The sequence below is a fragment of the Triturus cristatus genome, chromosome 11 (assembly GCF_964204655.1).
Source record: "Triturus cristatus chromosome 11, aTriCri1.1, whole genome shotgun sequence".
Lineage (NCBI taxonomy): Eukaryota > Metazoa > Chordata > Amphibia > Caudata > Salamandridae > Triturus > Triturus cristatus.
Window position 1 is genome coordinate 1150249118 of NC_140594.1, and position 20590 is coordinate 1150269707.

Below are 20590 nucleotides of genomic sequence, written 5' to 3' on the forward strand. Positions count from 1 at the left end.
CTGTTTTTCATAAAAAACAGTACTGCATTAAAAAAACAGGCTTAAACTTTTAAAAAGTTTGAGTTTAGACGGTGGTCGCCAAACCACGCCTACACCTCAACAAACTTTTTGCTTCCATTCAAAAGAGGAAGTGGTCTGTAAGGGACACCTTTCATTTTGTGACTGGCTAATCACCCATGCCAGGAGGGGATAAAAAATAAAAATTTGTGATTTCAGTCACAGAACACTGATATATACCGTAATAAAGCACTGTTTGGAACGGATGCCCTAAACAATGGCCTTCCAAATAGTAAATATTTATCCACTTTTAACTCTAGTTTATGATTTAGTAACGTGTTACCGAAATCACAAGATGGGTTAGTAGATTTCAAAAAACATTTCTGCATCACAAAAGCTGAATCATTGGGTTTGCAACCACAAAAAAGCTATGCACATTTGGCCCCTTGTCAACTAAGAATGACTAGAGAGAAGCTTCAGTCACCATCTTATGCTGAAAGGCCAGAGGTTAAAGGAACTTTGCTAGTGAGAAACCCTCCATTGAGGGTAACACTCCCTGCTAACATTTTTGGCACACATGTGGTGAAAATTTAAATGCAACTCCTAAAGAAAGCTGAAATAGATATTAGACAAGAGAAAGTGCACAGAATGTAAACAATGTGGCTCAGTTTTGACATATTTTCGCACACAAAGTTTCTTAACCTTACTCATCCCAAAAATGCTTAAGGAAGATTTTTCACTGTACCTTCAGAATATATAAAGTTTACAATGTTCTTGTTCAATGCAACTTGTAGTGTGTCATTTTGAAGAAACCACTCCACCTGTAAGACAATAGATCACGTTAAGAAAAGTGCTTCTCCGCACATCCTATTCCTGAGACTGCATGACTACTTGGCTAAGTACTGCGTCTATTTTGACAATACTTTTTTAATAATTGCCAACTTTCCCAAACTCGCCCTAAACCAGAATTTAGTGTGATGGGGATGCTTTTTGAAAATCCTCACCTATATACCTTTTGTAAAGCTTCTGAATGCTGCTTCACAAAGAGAATTTTCTCCATTAACAAACATCTTTCTGGACAGCAAAGATTGTCTGCCCTCTGCTCTAACATATTGTCAATAGGACACCCTGCCGAATACAGCTCTGACAATTTAACTCTTTACCTTATGCAACACCATGAAAGCAGTGATTTTCCCTCTACATTCCATATATCCATCTTGGTGGAACCTTCAATTTAAAGCTGAACTAGAGAAACACCTTTTAAAGTAAACATCACCTTTCTCCTACCTATAGAGCAAACATTTTAGCAATTTAACCCTCTACTCCCCGCCCACTTTAAAATGTCTAATGCTGAAGTGTGCTGCGGTAGATTCCCACTTCATACATAGGCACAGGTTTTCCATCCATGATTTAATTACCTACAACATTTTGTAAATTGTGATCTTCACTGAAACTTGAACTGAGGACTCAACCCTGCTCCGTAGTGCTCTATCAACACCAATGCATTACAGTTTTACTTTTTCAGCTGGCTCCGTCATATATATCACATTTCTAGCCTGTTTCCTTACACTGTGCTACATATCATACCTTTGCAGTGATGTGAGAATGCTTCTGCTGTTGATGTTCAACACTAACCTGTATTTTCTTGCCCCCGGAGATGTACTGAGAAGCAAAGGCGTTAAAGTTGGTAGCCAGAGCTGTTCCAGTTTGAGTGGTACGTCCTTGTAAAATAAAAGATGACCCAGTGCCCTGTGCGTTCAAGAGAGTAAAGTCTCCTAGGCCATTGAAGGTGTACCTATGTGCATCCAGAGTGGTAATGTGGGGGTCTCCGTACATCCAGGCTGCAACAGAAAGACATCATGAGTTATTGTGGTGTTAATGCATGGTTTGTGAGCATTAACACTGATGGGTGGAAAGGCCAGAAGGATTTTCTCTAATTGGGTGTATTACCTATGACCAGACATTAATAAATATTTTAAATATTTTGACATTGGCATTACTTTTGTATGCCAATCTAGTTTAAATATATTAAAGAAGTCATTGCAAAACCCAAGACAGAACCCACTGCATAACGTGTATCAAAATTTGGTGGAAATCAAATAATAACAGCATTTGAAGCTAACCCATGTCCAGTATTGTTAAACATCTTTCAGACTCACCTGGGAATAATGGCACATAGCTGGTGCATCCAATCCTTGGTCGCTTCTCTATGTATCTGTCACAAAAGCTTGGATTGTCCAGTTTTTTGCAGCACCAGTCAAAAGGCTGAAGTTCTGCATCTGTCGAAAATGTTAGTTTTTAAACATCATTTTTTTTAAACATTTTTATTGATTTTTTAAAATTTTACTTATATTCCATCATTAATGCATCATTATCACAGCATTAACCAGTATATTGCATTTAAAATAATCCTATATACAGTATTAGCTCAATTAATATTGACATTGCTTTATAACCCATTGAAGATACAGCACTGATGTTTTTTGGTCATTACTTCACAGCCTGAAGGAACATTACAAAAGATAGATGGGTATATAAACAGGTATAACAAAGAAGTAGATGAACAAACAAAAACAAAAAAAAAAAAAAAAAGAAACAGAGTCCTTAAACTAACACATTCCCTCCTTCCATATCCTTACAGGCTCCCAGATTTTCAGCCCAAGTTGCCTCTTCCTTTTACCTTTACGTGCATAAATTGCTTTTTCCAAATTATAGGCAGACAATAAACTTGCCAACCACTGATACATGTCCGGAGGTCTTGTGTCCAACCAAGCCCTGGCGATCATTAATCTATATACTGCCATTGCTATAAACAGAAATTCCCGATGTGGAACCGATGGATCTGTACTAACCCCAAGTAACACCAAGCTTGGTGAAAACAAGACCCGGATACCTAAGTGTGTAGCTAAAAACCTTTCCAAATCCCGTTTTAATGTAAATAACTGAGGACAAGATGCAAATATATGAATTATATCTGCTCCTACGGAATTGCATCTTGGACAACTCGTCCCCTTGGTACCCCCCCATTGTGCAATTCTTGCAGGAGTATAGTACAAAGCGTATATTGTTTTGTAATGCTGGGCCTGAAGTGGGGCTGAACACACAACGGTATATCCAAGAGCCAGTGATTCCTGAAAAAATCCCGACTCAATGGATAGCTTCTCCATCCATTTATTATCAAACTTAGAAATATCGTCCATTTTAGCTTCTGCTAATATTGCATAAAAACCACGTATTGTACAGTCCTGGCCCCTACTTATTTGATCCAATATTGCATTATTCCCAAACCCAGCAAGCCCCCCTTTCTTAGTGTTCAGAAAACTCCTAATTTGCAGATATTTAAAAAAACTTCTAACATCCAACTGATACTTAGTAATTAGGTCCGCGAACTGCACTACTCCCTCTTGACCCATCATGTCCCCTATCTGCCCTATGCCTTTGCTCGCCCATTCTGCCATAACATTATCTGCAAAAATCAATTCCGGGAATGACTTATTCCGATATAATCGAGTGTATCTGTTAAGCCTACCCAATCCAAATTTTTTTCTAAATGCAGTCCAGATCTTAATAGCTGCACTAACTGTCTTAAACCTAGTCCACTGCATATACATCCATGGAGCTATTAATGTCCCAACAATCATGTGCCCCCCCCCAATTAGGCCCTGCATATATTGTAACGCTGCAGCCCAATAATACAATCTGAAATCCGGTGCACCCCACCCCCCCCCCTTTCTCTAGAAAGAGAGATAAATTTATAAGCCCTCCGTGTTTTCCCCTGAGCCCAAATAAATCTATTCAAAATCAACTCTAATGCATGAAACCACTTAGACTCAAAAAACAGAGGAATAGATCTAAAAAAATAAAGACATTTCGGCAATATTAACATTTTAATTACATTGGTGCACCCAACCAAAGATAAATGAAGATTGTTCATCCGTTCCAGATCTAGTCGTACCGTTGCTATGAGAGGGGTTATATTCTGCTCTACCACATTCCCCACCTCCGCGGAAAGCTGAACACCAAGATATACTGCCGAATTAACAACTCGGTTGTCAATGCAGTGCGTATACTTATTTTTAACAATCTGTGTCTTAGTGCTATTGAGTTTATATCCTGACAACTGCCCAAAGCGGAGAGCTTCACATTCCATCTCCCTAATGGCCTCCGATGGATTAGATGTTATGATAGCTACATCGTCCGCGTATGCCAATATTTTGCACGCTCTTCCGTTAATCATAACTGCAGGTATCTTAACGTTGGCCTCTAGGTTACGTAAATATGGTTCAATAAAGAGGGCAAATACTAATGGGGATGACGGGCACCCCTTTCTAGTCCCTCTGCTTATCCTAAATGTTGAGGAATACCCTCGATTTACCCTTATCCTAGCTATAGGGTCTCTATATAGTGTCTGAATTGCTCGTATATATCCCTCCCCTATATCAAACCATCTCATGATTGCCCAGAGGTAATCCCAGGAAACCCTATCAAACACCTTCTCTGCGTCTAAGAATAAGGCTGCCATAGGGTTTCCCAGGACTTCCGTTGCATCAAATAATGTAACCAACCGCCTGATATGGTGGGTGGTGCCTTTCCCCGGAATAAATCCATGCTGTGATGGACTGACAATGCTCTCAATGACTCTACCCAGTCTTTTAGCCAGGATTTTAGAAAATATCTTAACATCTGCGTTCATTAACGTGATAGGTCTATAAGGTCCGGGGAGTACCGGGGACTTTCCTTTCTTCAAGATTATTACAATGTCTGCTCCCCCCCACGATTTAGGAATTGATACCCCTGTCTGTGCTAGACTCAAAATATCAAAAAAGTCTTGAATAAGAATATCTTGAAATACCTTATAAAACTCAAGTGGGATCTGGTCAGGGCCGGACGCTTTGCCTGAGGGAAGACTGTTCAAGGCTGTTTTGACTTCTTCCAACTGAATTGGTAAATCTAAGGCTGTTTTCTCTTCCTGCGGGAGTTTTGATGGGACTATATTACTAATATACCCTGCAACATCAACTATGTGATTTCCACCGTCTCGGGAATACAGATCAGAGTAAAATTGCTTAAAGACTTCTCTAATAGCATCGGAGTCTCAAATCAGGTTTCCCTGTCCATCTGTAACCTCCTTAATATCTGCCACCGCTGCTTTCTGTCTTGTACGGACGGCTAATATGTGCCCCACTCTCTCACTTAATTCATATGAATTCTCTTTTCTTGTTAGATAACTAACTGCTGCTTTTGTAGCAATATTCTCCATAGTTTCGGTTTTAATCAGCATAATTTTAAGCAAGAGATCCTCTAAAGGTAGTTTTAATCGAATTCCTTGTACCAACCCGTTTTCCGCCTTACCCAGCTCCTTAATCAGATCATCCAATCTAGCCTTATCCATCTTACGTTTATAGCCAGTGTAGCTGAGAGTCTCCCCCCTGATACCAGCTTTAAACGCATCCCATACCATTCCTGGGGATGCTGTCCCTCTGTTCACTGCCCAAAACCTCTTAATCCATGTGCTCATATGTTCTCTATATCCTTCATCTTTTAATACTGCTCTCTCGAATGTCCACTGTGAAATTTTCCTTTGTGACTGCCCTAGATTCACTACTAAGATGAGGGGATTATGATCTGAAATGATCCTAGGTTGCTTTTCCATCAATAATCCTGTAGTGAGAGAACTAGAAATTAAAAAATAATCAAGTCTAACCATAACTTTGAGCGGTGCAGAGAAGAAGGTACTACCTTCCCTATGGGGGTACAACTTAACCCATGGTTCAATCAGAGAGTTGTGGTGTACCATAGCAGACAAGGCCCTGTACATCTTCTTCTTTCTGCCAGTATATTTCCCCCCTTCTTGCGCAAATGAGCTACATGGATCATGTATATTAAAATCACCACAGCATATTATGGGTTCTGGCCAGTGAGCCAACTCAGTGTCTAAAAATTGGAAGACCTCCGGATCGTCCTCAGTGGAGCCGTATAGTGTAACCACCGTACACTTCTCTCCCTTATATATTATTTCCACCAGTACCCATCTCCCCCATTGATCCTCTTTTTTTCTATTTACCACAACCTCCCTACTCTTGGCTAGAATTGCAACTCCCCTTCTCCTTGTCCCCTGCTTCGAATGCACCAGCAGATGAAAACCCAGTTGCTCCAGAAGATATCCCTTACCTCCCTCAATATGTGTTTCTTGAAGACAGAGAATATCTACCCAGAGTGTTTTGAATAAAGCAGCCGCTCTCAGTCTTTTGTTAATATCATTTAGCCCACATATATTAATTGATGCAATTCTACACAACATTAAAACACATCAAATGTACCCCCACTTAGAAAAGCCAATACCTTGAAGTAACTAACATAGCCCTTGAGAAGCATTAATGAATATGCAATACGATACATGCTGTGAAAAAATGCATAACTTACGAATCCAACCGCCCCCCCCCTTGACCCTCCCTTCCTTACTCGAGCCACTCAAGCACCCGCCCAAACACCCCCTCCCCCCCACCCCCATCTACAGGCAAATAGGTCAACCGTGACCTATGTGTGGCAGCTATTGAAAGCAGCAGTCGTGTCAACCCCCCCCTCATTGAGTATTAACCTACCTACTCCCTCCCACTCCACCACTAACGATAGTGCTCAACCTTAATGAAAAAAAAAAAAAACATCTTGGGAAGAGAAGACCTGGATAAAAAGTTAAGAAAGTTAACAACCCTAGAATTTCTAACTAAGACTACAGTATCTACAAATCACCTATCCCACCTTCTGTCCCTTGAGCTCATCGATATATAGATGAGCTTTTATCTCAGAGGTGAACATCTTAACATTTCCATTGACAATGATCTTGAGTCTCGCTGGGTAGAGTAGGAATGCTTCATAGCCTAACTTCTGTACTGGGGCTATCAATTGCCTGAGGCGCCACCTCCTCTCCACCGTAGCATGGCAAAAGTCTGGTCTTGCAAAACATGTGGCCCCCTCATAGCTACGCCTGGCCTCTGGTCTTGCCTTATTCATTATATCTTGCCTGGCTAAGAAATTCCCAATGTATATAAGGATAGCTCTAGGTTTCGCAGTCTGCGACTCCCCGTATGACTTTCTTTGTACCAATGGAAACCGGTGGACCCTCTGCACCTCATTCTCCCAATTCCATTTGATAATATCTGGGAAAGCCCCCTTTAACAAATTTATTACATAGGTCCTTACATTCTCTCCCTCCATCCCTTCAGCCACCCCCAGTAGTCTAATGTCATTCTGGCGCTGCCGATTTTCATAATCTTCCAGTTTCCATCTTATGTCCTCTGACATCTTCTCATGCGAGTCTTTGAAGGCCTGCCAACGAGAAACGTCATCTTCTAGGCTGGCTGTGCGCTCCTCCACATGTGATACTCTATCCGTCATTTCCTCATATAGTTTATTCATTTTTCTCATGGAGCTCTGTATCTTTTTCGTCGCCACCTTAGCTCTTCGACTCTCGGTTCTGGCCTCTACTTGCATCTGGATAAGAGTCTCATACAATAGACCCAATGAGGGAGTTGAAGTGGAAGCACCCTCATTAACTACCCCCTTGACTCCCCCCTCAGCTTCATCCTCCTGATATAATGAAGCCGTTGCGGAGTAATCCCAACAGAGTTTCGAATAGGAGGATTGAAGTTGAGGGCTGCTTGAGGGATTTATTTTAGCTCGCCTTTTACATCTCTGGGAGTTTGCATGCCCTAGTGGCGCTTTCTGAATAGAGGATTTAGCTGCAGTATCAGAATCAGAGTCAGAGACAGAGCTTACATCTTGGCTTTCATCCCCCAGCTCACTAGAAAGATAAGACTCTGAACCAGAGTCCTCATTCACGGAAAAAAAGCACTCCCCGTCGGGTGTTGCAGGAACCACCCCCTCAGGAATATCTGCCATATTAATTATTTTCCTTATAGTTGCTATGCCTCCCGTTTTTGTATCCCCAGTCAGTTTTCTGCCATCATTTCTTCCTGTATCCTCCCTTAGGACCTGTGGCGGCATTTTTTGCACCATCTTACTTGATTCCTGTACTTGTATTCCATCGGAGGATTCGCTCCATAACTCTGCCTCCGGCTCCTCACCTGAACAGGCTGTATCTGCATCCGCATCCCCCTGCTTGTTCTGTCTCTGCCGCTGCTTCCGACTCGTCTCGGAGTCTGTCGGCACCGCTGCTTTCTGTGGCGCAATCAGCGCCAGGGGCTCCACAGATTCCGGGACCTTCACCGCAAACGACTCTTTGACTGAGGGCTGCCTGAGAGTCGGGTCCTTTCCTGCCACATTTCCCTTTGAGACGACATTCTCCTGGCCTCCGCCAATGCCGCCATTATCATGCAATACTTCTGCTGGTTTCAAACTCTTACGCAGCATCGACGCCGTACGGCCAGCTACCATCGAAGACTTCCTGTCTTTTTCCTTCGCGGGGTTTTCCCTAATGTCCATTGCTGGCGGTTGCGATCGTTTGGTCGTTGCCGCATCTCTCAGTGGCTTTGACGCTTTGGGTGACATAATGCTCTTGATTCTGCCAAGACTTCCCAGAGAGTTTTTGCAGCGGTATAAGAACAATCTGTCGCCGAGCAGTGCTCTTGTCTTGGTGAACCACCGGAGTGCTAAAATGTCCACGATCAGGTAGGAAAGGTTTATTTTGTTATTCATACCGACATTATTCTAGGTTACTCGGTATTTATCCAAGTTTTTAGGCGAAATTGAGGAGGGTGGTTTGAAGCGACTGTATCCTGCAATCAGTCAGCGGCCATCTTGCCCTGGACTAAACATCATTTTTTACTGAAAAATGTATAGCCACTTTTTTGGGAACTCAAGAAGTAGAAAATGCATAACAGAAGCATTGATAATGGCTATTTAAATCAGGCTACTGACCAGTTCAGTCTGCATTATAATAGTTTTGCTAATGAGAATCACAGGGACAAAGGGCAGGATGGGGCATTCTAACAGCCTCAGGCAGAAACCACTTGATCATATGAAGCTATTATACAAACAAACAAGTCTTATCAGCATCTTACAAAGAGGACGAAGACGGAATAGATTGTTACCTGTAACTCCAGTTCTCTCGTAGGGGAATTTCCATTATAGTCATAAGCACAGAATAGTCTCGCCCATGCGCAGGGACCCTGTATCACCTTTTCACAACAGATCTCCTTAAGTGTAGATGTTCGCCTTTCTTCAGAAAGGCCTGCAGAGTCACTTAATAAAGAAATTATTATGCAGCCTATAGGACTAGGCTACAATGGCCCAATTTTTCATCTTGTACTTACAAAAGGGACCAGGAGAAATATCTATATGTAAAATTTCATGTTATTTCAGAACAGCATAAAAATCTTTCACAAACCCATTTTGGGTAGAGCGTAGAGATGAAGGAGAGCAGCACAGTGTAGCCCCATGGTCTGTCATTATATGGATTAAAATAGACTGTGCCTTTAAGAACCCAGGGACCACCAGTATCCCATCATGCTGAGCAGGTGGCAGTTGCTTCAGTTCTTTTTGAGGTGATGTGTGATGATATATAGGTTCTCTGGTTACTTCTGTCCACTCTACCAGAGAGGAGGGAGGGTAGCTTATGACTATAATGGAAATTCCCTACAAGAGAAAGGTAAGAAACTATTCAATTTCTGGAAGGGGATTTCCATTTATAGTCATAAGCACTGAATAGAGTAGCAAGCCCATCCCTACCTAAAAGCAGTGGAGAAGACGGAGAGTAAACTATTTTAAGCAACAGATGTCTGAGGGAGGCCTGTCCTACTTGAGCGTCCACTCTAGCATCAGAGTCCATGCAGTAATGCTTAGTAAATGTATGATCAGATCCCCACATGGTTGCTTTGCAAATATCTAGAATAGGGATATTCCTCAATAAAGCAGCTGTAGTCGCTTTACCTCTAGTGGAGTGTGCTTTAGATTTAGCTGAAAGTGTCTTGTTAGCTTTCTGATAGCACAAAAGGATTCAGGAAACTATCCATCGGGAGAAGGCTTATTTGGAAGTAGCTAAACCCGTATGTACCGGACCATCGATGATAAACAATTTGTTCAATCTGCGAATGTCTCATATCTTATCGAGATAGAAATTCAAAACTCTTCTCACATCAGGGAATTAGGAGTTCTTTCAGCTGGAGGGATTCTGAAAGAATGTAGGTAAAGCTATGATCTGGTTAACATGGAAGTCCAAAATAACCTTAGGGAGGAATTTCGGATGAGTCCTCATAACCACTTTACCGAGTGGAAGACTGTGTATTGTTCGTGAACACAAAGAGCTTGAATCCCACTAACGCCTGCAAATTGATGTTATTGCTACAAGGAAAGCTATCTTCCAAGAAAGGTGTTGCATGGAGTCCCTGTGAATATGCTCACAGGGAGGCTGGATAAGATGAGAGACTACAATGTTAAGCTCCCAGGGAGGTGACAGATGCCGAATGGGAGGGTAAACCTTCTTCAACCCTTCTAGAAAATTCTTGATGATGGGGATTTTGAAAAAAGAGGTTTGTGAAGGAAATGTTCTGTGGGCAGTTAGGGCTGCCAGGTGAACCTTTAGAGAAGAGAATTGCAAGCAGGATTTTGCCAGATGGAGAAAGTATGGAAGAAAGCATTTCCCTTGTCCACGTTCTTAGAGGAACACCAAATGCAAACTCTCTTCCACTTGAAGGCAGATGCGGAACGGGTGCATTGCGCTTTAGACTCTATATGGACATCCTTATAGTCCTGCTGTAGATTCAAGTGTCCGTATTGCACTAGCTCCAGAGCCATGCCGCCATATTCAAAGAGGAGCTATTGGGGTATATCATCTGGTCTCCGAACCTCATTAGCAGGCCTGGTCTGCATGGCAGCTTGAGATGTGGATGGATGGACCGATGAAGGAGGTCCGTGAACCACAATTGACATGGCCACTCCGGAGCTATTGCACAAGTTATTACTTGTGTAACGATATATCTGTAAGAGACATTAGTTAGTGATAGATTCCTTATCTTAGAATATTCCCCAGGCGTCAGTCTGGATCCGGAAAGTTTTCTTCTTAGCAGTACCACTGCACGCCAGTAGGTTGTGCTGTGCAGCTCCGTGCCTGTCACTGGCGTCATGCGCGCCGGGATGATGTCACGGAGGCTACTTAGGCGCCACCCATGCGCGCTGACGTCAGTTCTGTACACAAGTTTTCACGCCGAAACGCAGAGTCATGCGAGAAACTGACCTTTGGTACATAAAACTAGGGCCCTAAAAGGGGATGACCTTAACCCTAGTAATCAGTTCGCAGAACGGGGAGGATGGGTGGGGCGGTAAGGAATCTATCGCTAAATAATGTCTCTTACAGATATATCGTTACACAAGTAGTAACTTGTGCATCTGAAAGAGACACGTCAGAGATAGATTCCTTACCTTAGAATAGATACCCCAGCAATACCAACCCCAGTGGTGGGTCTGTGAACAAGATTACACCAGAAAGTCACGGAGCACAGAACGGCCAAAGAAGCCGTCTCTCCGGACCTGACTGTCAAGGCAGTAGTGCTTGGTAAACGTGTGCAGCGAGGCCCACGTAGCTGCCTGACAAATATCCTGCAAGGGGACACTGCATCCCAAGGCAGTAGTGGCTGCAGTTGCCCTGGTCGAATGGGCACGCAGTCCCATAGGAGGCTCCTTCTTGGCCAAGGAGTAACAGGCTTTGATGCACAGAACTACCCACTGGGAGATAGTCCGTTTGTGCACCACCCGACCTCTTTTGGCGCCCACGTAGCCAACAAAGAGCTGATCAACCACCCGGAACTGCTGTGTACGCTGCAGATAGAATGCGAGCACACGTTTTGGGTCCAGTCGGTGGAGCCACTCCTCTTTAATTGAAGGATGCGGAGGCGGAAAAAAGAAAAAGGTGGGCAAAGTGATGGTCTGCCCGATGTGGAAGGGCGTGACAACCTTTCGCAAGAAAGAAGGACCTGTCCTCAGAACCACCTTGTCCGGATGAACAGAAAGGTTTGGAAGAAAGAGCCTGGAGCTCACTCACTCTCCTGGCAGAGGTGATAGCTACCAGGAAAGCCATCTTGAGAGTAAGAAGACGTAAGGGACAGTTATGAAAGGGCTCAAAGGGAGCGCACATCAGAAAAATCAAGACAAGATTCAAGTGCCACTGAGACATTATGAAGGGCACAGGTGGGAACGTATGCGTAATGCCCTTAAGAAAACGGTTAACAACCGGGGACTTAAAAAGAGAAAGCTGATCTGGAAGCCGTAGAAAGGCAAAGATGGCTGAAAGATAACCTTTAACAGTGCCCAGAGCAGAACCCTGCTGGGCCAAAGAGAGAAGGAACAGAAGAACCTCAGAAAGAGGGGCAGAACGGTGATCCACAGTATTAGCTGTGCACCATGCCACAAACGTGTTCCACCTACAGTCGTACACCATTTTAGTGGAGGTACGCCTGGCTGCCAGGATGACATCACAGACTTCGGGAGGAAGATCGAAAGGTGTCAACTGTCGCCGCTCAATTTCCAAGCAGTCCGGACCCAGTCCGGACCCACAAGAATAACTTGGGCCCGGTCGCGCCTGATCTTCTTCAGCACTCTGAAGGCGGGAAGGCGGAAAGGCGTACAACAGACCACAGCTCCACTCGAGACGAAAAGCGTCTCCGAGCGAGTGCCGCCTTGGAAATTCCAACGCGCAGGACTGATCACATTGTGTGTTCTCTTCGTTGGCGAATAGATCTAACCAAGGCTCTCCCCATCGCAGCAAGAGACTTTGCGCCACGTCCAAGGTCAGACGCCACTCGTGATCCACCATTCACCGGCAGCTGAGTTTGTCCACCCTGGCGTTCAGTGAACCTGCCAGGTGTTGAACCACCAAGGTAATGCCTTGATGTCCCAGCCATGTCCAGAGGCACAGAGCCTCCTGACATAAGGTCCAGGACCCCAACCCGCCCTGTTTTTTGCAATACCACATGGCGGTGGTTTTGTCCGTGAACACCTGCACTACACTTCCCCGGACAGAGGGAAGGAATGCCTTCAGTGCAAGCCGGATCGCCCGCAGCTCCAGAAGGTTGATATGAAGCCGGGACTCCGCCGGAGACCAGAGACCTGTGATCTCTGCCTCTCCCATGTGGCCTCCCCAACCCAGGAGGGACGCATCCGTCACTACTGTGTGCTCCGGTTGGGGAAGGGAGAGGGATCTGCCATTGACCCAATCGCGATTTGTGAGCCACCACTGCAATTGCCGTGCAGTGCCCTTCGAGATCTGGACATGATCGGACTGGTTGCCCTGATGCTGCGCCCACTGGAATTTCAGGTCCCACTGCAGAGCCCGCATATGCCATCTGGCATGCGGCGCCAGCAGGATGCAGGAGGCCATCAGGCACAGAAGCCGGAGGGTCATCCTGACTGCAACCCGGGATAGAGGCTGAAAGAGCGGAACCATAGCCCGAATATCCCGGACTCGCTGTTCGGGAGGACACCCCGGACCTGTGCAGATGAGCTGCGACGACCACCATCACTTTCGTGAACACCCGAGGGGCGCTGGTAAGGCCGAAGGGGGGCACAGCAAACTGAAAATGCTCCTGGCCCACCATGAACCGCAGGTAACACCGGTGGGCCAGCAGGAGAGGGATGTTAAAATAAGCATCCTGCAAGTCCAATGCTACCATCCAGTCTCCAGGGTCCAGGGCAGTCAGGACCTGAGCGAGAGTGAGCATCTTGAACTTCTCCTTCCGGAGGAAGCGATTGACGTCCTGGAGCTCCAAGATGGGGTGCAAGCCCCCCTTGTCCTTCTTGGGGACCAGAAAGTAGTGGGAATAACAACCACGTCCTACTTCTGGCCCAGGAATGCGCTCAATGGCCCCCTTGGCCAATAGGACGAGACTTCCTGACGGAGAAGAGCCAAATGATCCCCCGACATGCAGTGGTACCGAGGTGGCATGGCTGGAGGGGAGGACAGAAAGGGAAGCGAGTAACCTTGCCAGATTATCTGCAGCACCCACTTGTCTGACGTGATCTCGCTCCAGTGGTGGAGGTGGAGGCGAACCCTGCCCCCTGAAGCCCAGATTAGGAAGGTTTCAAGGCGGAAGCAGCGGGGGTGGAAGTGGACTGACCACGTCCGCGGCCTCGCTGAGGCTGGTTCTGCACAGGCTTGCTGGAAGAGCGCGCCTGGGTACCCCTGCCCTGGCCACGAGGAAAGTCCCAAAGACTTGGCCGTGGCACGAGAATCTTTAAAGCGCTCCAAGGCATTGTCAGCCTTATCACCAAAGAGGCGGGAGCCATCGAAGGGCATGTCCATGAGCGAGTTCTGGACATCGGGTGAGAACCCAGTGGAATGCAACCAGGCGTGGCACCGCAACGCCACCGTTGTGGAAATCGCCCTGCCCAGCGATTCAGCAGTGTCCAAACCACACCTGATGGCAAACTTCGCCGCATCCTTGCCCTCTGCAATCACTTGGGAAAGGACAGCCTGGACCTCCTCAGAGCACTGAGGCAGAACCTCCGCCATCGAATCCCACACTGCGTAGGAGTAACAGCCCAATATGCAGGCGGTATTAACCGACCTCAACCCCAAACTGGCTGAGGAGAACAACCTCTTGCCATATTGGTCCAGCCTCTTAGAGTCCTTATCCGGCGGAGTAGAGGGAAAGGCACTCTGCGATGTTGAGGTCTGAATGACCAGGCTCTCAGGCGTGGGGTGAGTGGTCAAGAAGGCGGGATCACCAGTGCCGGGTGATGACGCCTAGCGACGTTCTTATCCACCGGCACCCCCGTGGCCGGCCGCAACCAAGTACCAAATAGAACTTCGGAAAGGGCCTCATTGACAGGCAGCAGCGGCTCCAACGACGTAGATGCCGTCTGGAGCACCTCCGTAAGGAGGTTGGCCTTAAGGGCCACAGTAGGGAGGTCGAGATGGAGAGTCTCCGCAGCTCGACGCAGCACCATAGTGTAGGAAGCTCCCTCCTCCATAGTAGGTGGAGGCGAGGCAAACCCCGGGTCAGAAGACACATCAAGTGCACCCGCATCTTGAAGGTCATCCACCCAATCCTGCTCGCAGTCACACTGCCGCGCAAGGGGGTCCTCGGAGCTGTCCCAGTCCTCATCCGGCTCCGGGGTAGAAGGAGCCGGCCGCGGCGGTAGGACCGGAGCCGGATAGGGTGCCAGTGGCACCGGCCGGGGCTGACCTGGAACCAGATCCCAATGAGGATCCCAGGTCAGAAAGAAATGGTCCGAGGACCGGGGCAGGGGCGGGATAAATGGCACTCAGTGCGGCGCCTGTGCCGGAGCCTGGGGCAGCACTGGGGCTGGAGCCAAGGGCAGCGCCGGGGCCGGAGCCACGGGCGTTGGATCCAGTGGCTCCGGGGCTGGCGCCGGAGGCGGTGCCACGGGTCAACAGGATCTGGACACGGGGCCGCGGGGCCCGCAGGCACACCGGCGGGAGCCCGAGGCCTAAACAGGTTGTCCAAGGCACCAAGAAACTCTTGCCTCCGTTCGGGAGTCGCCGACGAACCCGGGTAGGCCACGGGATTCCCAGTCTCCAGAGGAGCCACAGGGGCAGAGCCCCTGTCCCCCTCGCCCGCCTTCGGGGAGCGACGGGGGGACATCGGAGAGTGAACACGCTTCTTCGACTTCTTCTTATGGTGTCGCTTACCGGAATCTCAAGGTGAAGACCTAGAGTCCGAGGAGCGACGGCCCCTAGACCCGGAGAGGCAGTGAGAGGAGTGCTGGACCTCCAGCAACTTCCGGCGCCGCTCCCGTAATGCCTTCGGGGCCAAGGCACGGCAGTCCCGACAATCCCGGGAGTCGTGGTCGTTCTCCAGGCAGTAGAGGCAGACATCATGGGGGTCCGCCAGCGACATATTACGGTGGCACGACCCACAAGACTTAAAATCGGGCATCCCTACGTGCACCAGGAGACAAGAGAAGGAGACAAAAATCTCAAAAAAGTGGTCAAAAAATGACCGAGGTATGTGCTCAATCCAGATCTGCACTTTCGGCATGGAAAAAGAAAGAACTGACATCAGCGCGCATGGGTGGTGCCTAAGTAGCCCCCGTGACGTCATCCCGGCGCGCAGGGGTACTGCTAAGCAGAAAACTCTCCGGATCCAGACTGACGCCTGGGAAATATTCTAAGGTAAGGAATCTATCACTAACGTGTCTCTTTCAGATAGGATTATCATGGCCCTCATATGGGACAGCTTGATGAAGACTGATGGAAACAGGGAAATCAGCGGGAAAGAGTAAAGAAATCTTCCGGACCACTTGATCTAGTGTACCTGGCTGAAAGTACCTTGAGGTGAAGCTATCACGTTTTTTGTTTTCTGCGGTGGCGGACAAGTCAATTGCTGGGGGTGCCCCACAGTTGAAAGACGTCGTGTAAGACCCACTCATGGTTTTCTTCTAGTAGCCTGTCTGTGCAACTTACACACCTGGAAGGTGAGTTGTGGTGACCCTTAGATCCCTGGCGCTATTTCCATATTGTGTGGGCCTTGTGAGAGGGGTTGGATCTCGTCCCTCCCTGCTTATTGAGATAGTATATGGTGGTTGAATTGTCCATCTGAACACAAAGTGAGTGAGATCTGAATGACAGGCGAAAGGCCTTTAGCGGTAGATGATATGAAGACCTAACCTTTGATGGAGTTCTCAAATCTAGTTGTAGTCAAGTTGAGCTTCCTGAGACGTTGATGCCTTGGTTAGCCAATCAACTAGGTATAGCTATATAAATAGTTTGTGTTTCCTGAGATAGGCAGCCACTACTGTCATGTACTTCGAGAAAGTTCTGGGTGCTGACTTGATATCAAATGAAAGTACCTGGTACTGATAGTGGTTTGTCCCCACTATGAACCTCAAGAACTTTCAATGCTTCTGGCGATTGGAATATGAAAGTACGTGTCTTGAAGGTCGATGGAGCAAAGACTATCCCCCTGGTGTAATTGGGGATAGATTTGGTGTAATGGCAGCATCTGGAACTTTTCTCACCAAATCAACTTGTTGGCTGTTTTGAGGTCAAGAATGGGTCTGAATTTGTTCTTGTCTTTCTTTTTCACCAGAAAATACCTGGAATAAGTGCCTGTACATCATTTCTGGTGAGGAATGGGTTACACCGCTTGCTTTTGTAAGAGGATATTGATTTTCAGCCGTAACAGTGGCAGTTGGAAACTGGTCGGTTTCGGAGGGATGAACAGTGGAGGACTTGGTGAACCTGAGACGATATACATTTTGTAAAATATTCAGACCAAGCGTCTTTTGTTATGTTTTGTCACTCTGCCAGATAACAAGATAGGCTTCCCCCCACTGGAGTGGGTAACAAAAGAGGGGAAAGTATCCCACTGGGGCCGCCCAAACCAGTCATGCGCACTCTGCCTTTCTCCATGCAGGCTGCAATGCCACTTTAATTGTGGTTTCTGCCTTATTTAATTGTGGTTTCTGCCTTATTGCAAACCTTACGACCCACGGAGTCTGACCTCTGACTCCCCTTATCAGGAAGAACTGCTGAAGTGGGGGTAGTGGCATGGTTTTTCTTTGCCGCTACCACAATGGCAGAGTCTGGTGTTGGGTCAGTACGGAGAAAGGCAGGATCCTGCTTCGGAGTGCGGCATTTTTTCTGAAGCCTGAATGGAGCTGGCTTGGTAGAGGCTGGTGTCAAGAAGAGGTCTATAGCTGATTCTAATAGTCCTGGCAATAAGGGCTGCAAAGGTCTTGATGCTGACCTATATTGAAGGGTTTCAAAGATTATTGATGTTGTTGGTGTTAGAGTTGAGATTGCAATATTAAGTTTTGCAGCTCCCCTCACCAAGACCTCCTGAAAAGTAGTGATATCATCCAATATTTTCTGTAGCAGTGGATGATGTCTCCATAGTGTGTCTGGTAATGACGGGAGCACCTAGATGATGGAGATGAGCTTTTGAGCTGTGACAGTGGTGCCTAGAATGGTGGTGCCATCTAGGCCAAGATGTGGGCCTCAGTGTGGGACCAACTGGCGTCAGAGGTGTTGATGGAGGAGTCGGAGGTGGAGGAAGAGATGTTGGAGGAGGCAGAGAGAGTGCTGGCGGAGGAGAACATGGTGAGCCCCTTGAAGTAGAGCATGTTCTTTAATACTCCAAGTCTGGAGAGGAATAGATATGTCTACTTTTCCTTCTTGCCTCAAGCATCTTGGGGATGCCCAGAAAGTTCTCAATGTAAACCTGTCTTGATGCCTCGATGTCCACCTGCTTGTTGACTGTGATCATCGTCGGCGCGTGGTTGTCTGTGTGGACCTCAATGTTGATCTTCGGCGATGCCTCAAATTTGATTGGGATCTTGGCAGCAAGCAACATGGTGGTCTTGCAGTTGATAGGCTCCTTGAAGTTAAACGAGGACTGTGCGTCAATGGTAATATCGAAATCGCCACCCCTTGCCTTGACGCTGCCCTTCAACGCTTCCTCGACATTGAACCGTGGATAGATGGTGAACAGGTTAGCGCCGTACTTCTCCTCGACGTCAATCCTCTTTACATTGACCGGGACTGATGGCGTTTTTCTGCCATCTTCATCCCGGTATGCCATCCAGAGACATATGACAGGGCCCTGGTAGAGGTCTGACCCTCTACTCTCCCTGAGATCCCACCTTCAGAGTGTGTCGGTTGTCTTCTCCGCTCATCAGTACCATGAAGGTGAATCTTCTCGAGGCCTCTCATGGTGCGTCTTGAAAATCTCCTATAGTGATGGCAAGGCTCAGGAACATTATTTTCTGGGAGGCAGAGTATACACTTCATGATGTTCTGTCTTTCTCACAAAAGCAGGGCATTTTTCAAAAAGAGATGGCATTTTTCTGTCAAAAAACCTCTAATGTCTGTCAAAAGAAGACAGAAAAAGCCAGGGAAAGACCATCAAATGAAATGTTTGTCACCAAAATTCAGTTGTGAATTTTGTGGAAAAAAGCTCCAGGGTCCTGTCAGCAGGAGCCGGAAAAAAGAACTGAAGCAACAGCGACCTGCTCAGCATGATAGGATATTGGTGGTCCCTGGGTTCTTAAAGGCACAGTTAACCCATATAATGACAGCCTGTGGGGCTACATTGTCCTGCTCTCCTTTATCTCTATGCTTTACCAAAAAAGCGTTTGTGAAAGATATTTATGCTGTATTACTAAAACTTCATAAAATTATAGATATAGATAATTCTCCTGGCCCCTTTTTCAAGTACAAGCTGAAGAAGTGCACCATTGTAGCCTAGCCTTATATGCTGCATAATATTTTCTTGCCTAAGTGACACTTTAGTAGATATATTGTGAAAACGTGCTATGGTGTCCCCGCACATGGGCGGGACTATTCAGTGCCTATGACTATACATGTAAAACCCCTACAAGAGAATGACTTGACTCCTGGAGGGTGATTAGATTTCCTTTGGAGGTGAGGTGAGTAATTTAACTAAATCCTTTGGCAGGACTGAACCAAAGCAGTCCTTCTTTTCAAGATCTCCCACAAAGAGTAGAGTTTGTCTCTGGAAGATCAAGTAGGAAATGTTTGCATTCAAAACGGTTCCAAAGAAAGGAATCTTCTGTTCCTTACATTAACTTTTAGTTTTGTCCATCAAGAATGTTATGAGTTCTTGAGGAGTGAATTCTCCTGTAAACTCAACTCCACATCTCACATCTGAGTCAGGTGCCATCTCTGCTAAGCAACAGAGTACAAGGAGCAAAGTTTTTTTGATAATTGGATTCCTCAATGGCCAAGAGAATTTTCACCCATCATGCACCCCCTTTGTGGTACAGAGGCAGACTGCAAAACCATACAAGCTGGTCTGTTCATGGAATATTTCTATAACCTTTATAAATAACTTCTGTACAAATTGCAATTTAACAATGCACCTTGCTCTAAAGAATAAGATATATTGTTAAACCGCAGAGGCTCCCAGAACATTATGTGAAGTACTCAGTCAAAGAAATGTAATGAACTTGGTATATTTCTCAATTTCAGTATTCTCTGAAAGTGTGGCATTTGAACAAGAGCCTATGAATGTTGGTGGTGGAGACAACTGTTTCAGTAAAGAACACCCTACAGACTCATTACAGTGTTTTCATGGAACAGATATTTACAGCAAAAATAAGCCATGCTTACCATCAACAGATGCATAACGTGAGAATATCCAAACTCGTTCCTGATACCCAGCAATCAGTAGACCTCTTGGTGTGTATGAACAGCGCACACCAGAATTGTAGTTGTTGGGCAATGTGCTGCGTAGCATCTCTTCGGTGTTGGATAGACCTGGAAAGATTATTGTTTTCGTGATGCACATGACATGAAAGGCAAACTTTTTCTAGCAGTTAGTTTGTGCAGAGTCACGGCCAGCTACCTAACTGATTTCCATCCTGTCATGTGCTGAATGAGGTGAAGTAATGGAGGTGGACACCCCGTGATGGGGAAGCAACCGTTACAATGCATGAATGATAACGCATGCTTATACCCCGCATGCCATTACAACAAAATGGCTTCTGTAGGGGGGTAGAAGGTGTTGGATTTAACTCCTTATCTTCCCTACTGTTGCACAGACTGGAGTTGGAATAGTAAATTATACTATTCTAAACTCCAGCGCACCCCCAACAGCAAGTCGTTGTAACGGCTTGCGTTGTACTGGAATGCGGGGTAAAAGCATGCGTTGTAATG

General features: G+C 46.3%; 1 protein-coding gene across 1 annotated transcript in view; it reads right to left on the bottom strand.

The window, feature by feature from the left end:
- Positions 1-20590, bottom strand: part of LOC146788619 (uncharacterized) — a 1185638-nt gene that overhangs the window by 224711 nt on the left and 940337 nt on the right. The window contains exons 48-51 of the mRNA XM_085635786.1: positions 20045-20191; positions 2157-2276; positions 1633-1838; positions 743-818 (exon numbers count right to left, since the gene is read on the bottom strand). Of these exons, the coding sequence (XP_085491912.1) occupies positions 743-818; positions 1633-1838; positions 2157-2276; positions 20045-20191 (549 nt within the window). The remainder of the gene's footprint in view (positions 1-742; positions 819-1632; positions 1839-2156; positions 2277-20044; positions 20192-20590) is intronic.